Raw genomic sequence first — 6,937 nt, 5'->3', positions numbered from 1 at the left:
CTCCGTACTGCTGCCTCTGTATCAGAGGCAGCAGCACAAGCTGGCAGCAGCCCTTGCCTGGGGGCTGGGTCTGAGCTTCTGGACCTGGTGCAAACTGGAACTGAGCGAGGCTGCCTGCCTGCCTGGCTCCTAACACACTGTAAATGCAGAGCCGCAGAGGGGGTAGGTCCCGCACCCAGCGCGAGCCAGGACTGAGACAGCTGGCCCCTGGGGACTATCGAAAAGTCAAGTAACCGATAAGAAATCATGAGGTTAATTGACTACTCAGTGAATATCTAACGTCCCTAATCCCTTTTCATAGTTCCCCTCTGGACTCTCTCTCCTAAAGCATGGCCCTGAGATCTGGACACAGTGCTCCAGCTGAGGCCTCCTCCGTGCCAAATAGCTAGGAGAGTGACCTCCCATGTCTGCCGTACGTCTCCTACCACGCCCCAGGGCTATGCCCTCTTACTGAAGGGCTTTGTGTCTGAGATCGCTTCTCTCCTAGGCTACGTCTACACAACGAGTTTTTTTGGCAACAAATATGCTAACGAGGGACTCTATGACACGCAATGTCATTTGCATATTTTCTGCCGATCCGTTTTTGTGCTCGGGGTTTGTGCGCAAAACCGAGCCGTGTGGATGTTTACTTTTTGTGCAAAAAACCCCCTTTTCCCACAAGATCCCTATGCCTGCAAAAAGGCCGACCGATCTTGTGCAAAAAGGGGCTTTTGCCTAAAAAGAAAACATCCACATGGCTTGTTTTTGTGTGTTCTTGCGAAAAAACTTGTGGCGCGTCTACACTCTACGTGTGTTCTTGCAGAAGTAAATTTGCAGTAAAGCATCAGAGAACAGGGCTCCTTGCACAGGAGTTATTCCTCTCCCGACGATGACTAAGCCCCCTTTGTGCAAGAGCTGTTGTGCAAGAAGGCAGCGTGGACGGGCACCAGGGGCTTCTTGAGCAAGACACTTTTATGGCTAAAATGACCATCAGAGCTTTCTTGCACAAGAGAGCGTTCACACTGCCATGGACGCTCTTGTGCAAAAGCCCATGGCAGGGTGGAGGCACTCTTGCACGAGACCTTTTGCGCAAGAACTCCGGCGTGAAACAGCTCTCGTGCAAGAAGCCTGCAGTGTAGGGCAGGGAGCAGCCTATGAGGGAGGGGGAGGGACCCCTAGTAATGGCTCAAACTTCCCAGGGGGGTGGCCAGAGGCAGGACATTTGCCTGGCAGGGTGAGGGGGGGGCGGTGACCTCACAGGGGCTTTGGGCAGCCCTCAGCATATAAGGCAAAGGGCAGGTGGGGAGGTGGTGACCTCACAGAGGGACCCACATCTCAGGCTGATAAAAGCGGGGGGCGGGCCCAGGGGACTTTGGAGACCCCCGGTTGCTTTAGCTCTGGTGCGTCTCCTCCTCACGGTTCGTTCGCGTTCTGTGAGTTCCACATCCCGACACCTTTGTGACGAAGGTAAGAGCCCCCAGGGGTTGGATCCCGCCCGGGGCCGGCTGGGTTCCAGGCAGGCCCAGCCCTCGGTCAAGGGCCAGAAGGTGATTCCTCACCTGGGCTGCGTCCTTAGCGCCACTGGGGCTTTCTCCTGGTTGGTTTCCCTTTTCCTCCATCCCCCCACATTTCTGCTCTGTTCTTGCCTCTCCTGTGACCTTCCCTTGCTGCCTCCCCCAGCTTGGGACCCAACAGACTAGCTGAAGGACGGGGGGTGGTTTGCAGGAGCCGTGGGGCGGGGGATGCAGCCCCCATTGTGGGGACTGGGGAGGTGGGGCTGGAACAAGTCTATGCCGGTGTCTTTGGGGAGAACGCTCCACCCCCCACACCTTAGATTCTCCCCTGATTGGCCAAGAAGGGGCTGTTGATGGGCAGGAGACTCGTGGAATGAGGAGTAACGGTAGTTTGAACTAGGAAGCCTAGTTCGAACTACCTAGTTCGTGCCCCGTGTAGCCGCGCTGCACGGGGTTCGAACGAGCGGGGTTTTAAAAATGGCGGCTCCCCGCTTATGCAAATGAAGCCCGGGAAATTCAAATCCCGGGCTTCATTTGCAAGTGCGGTATGCCTATATTACCCTCCTAGTTCGAACTAGCGGGGTAGTGTAGACATACCCTCAGGTCCTTGCAGTGCCTGTGCAAGACCGAACCGATAAGCAAGGGGCCATTTGGGGGCTGGGGGCAGTCGCTCTGGGGAGCTGGAACCCCTGGATTTCGCTCTGCAGGCTGCGCCACAAGCTCCCCTTTGCTCCCCTCATTTGCAGCATGGCCAAACGTTTTCGGCTGTGGTTCAAGAAAGCCCTGAAGATGGCCCCAGGGCCGGTGGGGAGCAGCTTCTCCGTCCCCGCGGGCGGGGAAGCTGGATCCCACCAGCTCGGGGCGACTCGCCCACCGGCCAGGCCCCCCCGGACCTGGCTCCAGAGGCAGCTGGGCAGGCGGGACCCAGCCCAGCGGGGGAGCCGGGTAGGGTGGCTCCGGGGCCTCCTCTGTGGAGAGAAACACCTGCCCCGGGAGCCCAGCCCCCATTACCACCAGGGGGCATCGCCCTGCCCGGCCCCCGGGGACCTGCCAGTCTCCGGGAGCCCCCAGCCCGTCGCTCCCCGCACCAGCCCCTGCAGCTGTGGGTCCAGGTCCGTCAGCAGCAGCGCCTGGGCCTCCAGCTGCAGCCGGGCCACCTCCTGCAGCCGCTCAGACCCAGGTGAGGGGCCGTGAACACGCTGGGCCCAGGGGCTCACCCAGTACCCGGGGGGGGGGCGGGGAGGGGCAGCCCCAGTGTCTGCCCCGCAGCCAGGGCAATGGATGGGGGCGGGGGCTGCTTGGCTCTCTTGTTCCTGGTGGGGGCTCTGCTGAGGGCGTTGGCAGATGTGAGGGTGGCAGGGGGATGGGTCCCTGCGAGGGGCGTGTGGGGCCCAACCTGCCCTGGGTCCCTGACATGGGGGCGCGTGACCCCTGCTGGCCGCTGGAGTCACCCTGGTCCCTTCCCTCCCGCACAGAGCCCCCCTGTGCCTCGGCGGAGCTCTGCCAGGAGCGGGTGGACTCCCGGGTGGAGGAAGGGGCCATCTACGACATCGAAGAGCAGCTCCACACCCGGGACACGGTAGGAACCTTCTCCACACGGGGGGGACCCGAGATTGTCCGGCCCCTTCCCAGCACGTCCCCCCCTCCGGGAGGGGCTTGTCCCTGGGGATCCCCCTGGGGCCCCTTCTCCTGCATGACCTGGGCCCCCCAAGCTGGGGGCTCTTGTCATGCACCAGCTGGGCCCCCACAAGCCTGAGGCAGCAGTTGGGGGGGAGTGTGGGTGCTTGGACAACCGGCAGCTCCCACCTCCACTCCTGGGAGGCCTGAGCCCTGCAGCTGTCCGTGGGGGGCAGGCAGGCCCCAGGCTCACAGACTCTCTCTGGGGTGCAGAGCCCAGCCGCCCTGCAGCGGTTCCTCTTGGCCATCCCCCTCGCCTGCCTCGCCGCCCTCCAAAGGGGCGAGGACACCCTGGCGCCGCGCTGCTGCAAGGACACCATGATGGCCAGGATCGTTGTAAGCGAGTCGCGGCAGCCGGGAGGAGGGGAGGGGATACGTGGGGTGGACAGGGGTCTGCCTGGGCCATGGCGGCGGGTGGGGGTGCTGGAAACGGGATGGGTGGAGCCAGGAGGGCTGGAGGTGGACATGGGGAGGGTGGGTGGGGATGCTGGAGGAGGGAGGGACACAGAAATGGGGCAGGTCTGGGGTGCCGGACAGGAAGGGGGATTCGGGACAGGGAGGGGTCTCCCCGGGCCATGGGGGGCTGGAAGGGAGCCGAGCGGGCTGCTGGGGATGCGCCTGGGGAGCAGGGATGAGGAGGTTCAGAGGCTGGTCACCAGGGCAGGGAGGGGCAGGAGACGGCCTGGGGACAAGGATTGAGCTGGTCCCGGTTTGGGAGGGGGGTGCTGGGAGGGGCCCTGTGCCGGGCAGGGGGGCTACAGGGCAGCGGGAGGCAGTGGGGTTGGATCCTGCTGGGTGGGGGCGCTGGCCGCGTGAGCATCTCTTGGGGGCCCAGCCTCACACGCCCCTTTGTCTCCTTGGGTCTCCCAGGAGATCATGGAGGCCTCCCCCCCACCTCTGGTCTTGGCCGACTGCCTCAACGCCGCCTGCAGCCTCAGGTACCGACCCCCCCCCCCCCCCCCGCCGACTCCCCCCAGAGCAGATCCCCTGGCCAGGGAGTGGGAAAGTCTCTGTCTCCTGCTGCTGAATTAACAGCCTCTGCCCCTCTCTCCTGCCAGCACCTTGCAGCCTCCCCTGCGGGCCCAGCTCCTGAGCCCCCTGCTGACGGCGGCCGTGGGACAGACTGTGTCTGGGGACTGGCAGCAGGAGCCCATCCACACACAGGTACGTCCCTCCGGGCCCTGCTCCCGGGCTGGGCTGGAGCTCCAGAGAGGAGGGGGGGGCGGGCAGAGGGAGGGAAGAAGCTGCAGGTTTGGATCCTTCCCTCCAGGGTTCCCGTTGCTCTCCCGGGGGGCCCGTCCCTTCCATGCCCAGCCTGGGCTCCTCCCTGCTCTGCGAGGCGGCTCAGACCCTGCTCAAGGCTGCACCCCGGAGCAAGCGGGTGGCCTGGATTCCCCAACCCCCCTCTGACCCAGGGCTCTCCCTTGTCTTGCAGCAGTTCATCCGGGCCCTTCCCTACGACCTCCAGGCCCTACTGGCGAGCCTCCTCGCCGAGTCCCCAGACACCGCCCGGCTGCAGCTCATAATGGAGGTGAGCCCCGTGGGGGGGACGGGGCCATTGTCCCTGCTTCCTCGGGGGGGGGGGCCGAGAGAGGAGCAGTGTCAGCGGCTGGGGGGGGCACAGTCCGAGAGGAGCCCCAGGCTCTGCCCAGAACCGGCACCTCCCTACGGGTCCTGACCTGCCTCTTTCCCCCCCAGCACCTGAGCCCGTGGCTGGAGTCCCGCCTGCCCCAGGAGCGAGCCAGGGCCCTTCGCAGCACCACGGCCCTGCTGGGAGTCGCCACCACCCTCCCGGGGTTTGACGTAAGTGACCTCGGAGCCGGGGGGTCTGGGGCTGCAGGGCGCGGGGCTGGGAGCGTCCCCGGGAGGCAGAGGCAGGGCCGGGAATGGGCCGCGTTCTCCTTTCCCCGGGGAGGGGCGACCCTGGGCCCTTCAGGGGGGCTCTTGAGGGACTGGGCCTGGGGACTGGGGAGTGGCCGTCAGTGGATCCCCTTGTTCCACCCCCGGAGTGACCCTTCAGTCGGGGCCATTGCTCAGGGTTGTCTCCTCGCAAGGCCGGCCCCGCCCCGCCCCGGGAGGTGTCTCTGTCCGTCCCCAGAGCTCAGACCCGCCTCGGCGGCCGTTTGCATGGGACGTGCAGCCCCAGGATGCTGAGAGACCCCCCCTCTTCTCTCCCCTCAGAACTCCGCCGACTGGCCGAGGATGGGTCACCACGTGGCCCAGCTGGGCCTTTTTATTTCGGACCCATCCGAAGACGTCAGCCGGCTGGCCCGGGAGGGGGTGCACAGCCTGTATCAACTCCTCCTGCACCACAGGGGTAAGGAACCCAGCCGGGACCTGGGCCCCAGGGACACCCTGAGGGTGCCGGCGGCGGGGGGAGGGGACCCAGCCCTTTTCCCCCAGACTGGCCCAAGGGGGGATGCGTCCCTCTGTGTTCCCCTCCTTCTGCCCCCTGTGCCCCTCCATTTGCCCAGGGATGCCTGCAGGGACCCGTGGGAGGGGAAGGGCTCAGACCTGCCAGCAGAATGACCCTGTTGTGTCTCTTGCAGGCCTCAACATCCACCAGGCAGAGGACCTGTGGTGCAGACACTACTACAAAGAAAGATGGGTCCTGGCTCACAGCAACAGCGTGAGGGTGGGAGAGGTAAGGACGCGCTGCCAGGGCAGGGCAGGGCTCGGGGGTGGGGCTGGCTGGGGCCCTCGTGGGGGTAGGAGGGTCTTGGGGGCAGGAGGAAGCTGTGACCTGGGGCAGGGGTTGGGGTGCCGGGTGAGGAGAGCGTCTGGGTGCAGGGTCTGGAAGGGAGTTTGGGGGAGGAGGAAGCTGTTTTAGCCCCAGGAGTTGGGGCCGGGCTCTGGGCCGTCAGCTGAAACCTCCTGTGCTCTTGATTCCAGGTCTTTGGGCAGCTCTTCACAGCAGAGCAGGAGAATTGCTTTTTGGACAAGGCTCTGCTCGCTGCCCGCTCCCCCCTGCGGCGCCCCAGCCAGGCCGGGCTGGTCCTGGCCCACGCCCTGCATGGGCAGGCCCATCAGCTCCTGGGATACATGGTGAGCAGCCGGAGCAGATCAGGAGAGTGGGGCAGGGCCAGGGTCTCCTTCCCATCCCCTCAGGGAGTCCCCCGCCCCTTTCCTCAGGCTGCCCCCACCCCACGTCCCTGCTGGCAGAATCCCTCCTGCCCCTGCGAGCGTCCCTGGGGGTGGGGGAGGCTCTGAACACAGAAACTGTCCTAGGAGGCGGGAGGGGGCCGAGGTGTCAGGAGCTCTGGGGGGGGGGGTCAGGAGCTCACCCTGCGGGCCTGACGGGGGGTGACCAGAGAGCAGGGGGGAGGAGGGTGGAAATGCTGGGGGGGCCAGTTCCCCTGAGTCCCCAGGGATGAATGTGACGGATTCTGCTTCCCTTGCAGCAGGAAGACACCCAGTGAGAGCAGCAAGAGCTGAGGAGCCAGCAGCTGCGTCCCCCTCCCCCCAACCCTCCCAATTGTATTGAATTGTATTTACATTCTCATTAAACAATGTTTCAAAAAACATTTGGATCAGGCTTGGTCAATAATTTGCAATGGGGGGGCCATTTTGGCAACTGATCAAGGGCCACATTTCTACCGAGGGGTTTGGGGTCTGGGACGGGGTGGTTGGGTGCAGAAGGGAGCTTAGGGATGGAGCCTGGGTGCAGGGGGGGGGTATGATCTGGGGCGGTGGATAGGGGTGCAGGGTCCAGGAGGGGGTATGGGTGCAGGAGAGGACTCTGGCCTGGGGGAGGGGCTCTAGAGGGG

The 6,937-nt window shown here is 64.6% G+C and overlaps 1 protein-coding gene across 1 annotated transcript; it reads left to right on the top strand.

Moving 5' to 3' along the window:
• The first annotated feature begins 4,045 nt into the window (after nt 1-4,045).
• LOC142823315 (maestro heat-like repeat family member 5) lies at nt 4,046-6,678 on the top strand. Its single transcript, XM_075914235.1, has 8 exons — nt 4,046-4,108; nt 4,229-4,334; nt 4,606-4,701; nt 4,869-4,973; nt 5,352-5,487; nt 5,720-5,814; nt 6,063-6,215; nt 6,572-6,678. Exons 1-8 carry the CDS (start codon nt 4,047-4,049, stop codon nt 6,587-6,589), a joined length of 771 nt encoding a protein of 256 aa, XP_075770350.1. The 5' UTR covers nt 4,046; the 3' UTR covers nt 6,590-6,678.
• Nucleotides 6,679-6,937: the final 259 nt, after the last annotated feature.

The sequence above is a fragment of the Pelodiscus sinensis genome, chromosome 33 (genome assembly GCF_049634645.1).
Source record: "Pelodiscus sinensis isolate JC-2024 chromosome 33, ASM4963464v1, whole genome shotgun sequence".
NCBI classification, from domain to species: Eukaryota; Metazoa; Chordata; order Testudines; family Trionychidae; genus Pelodiscus; species Pelodiscus sinensis.
Note: the sequence above shows the minus strand (reverse complement) of the source record. Positions and strands in the feature narration are given on the sequence as shown.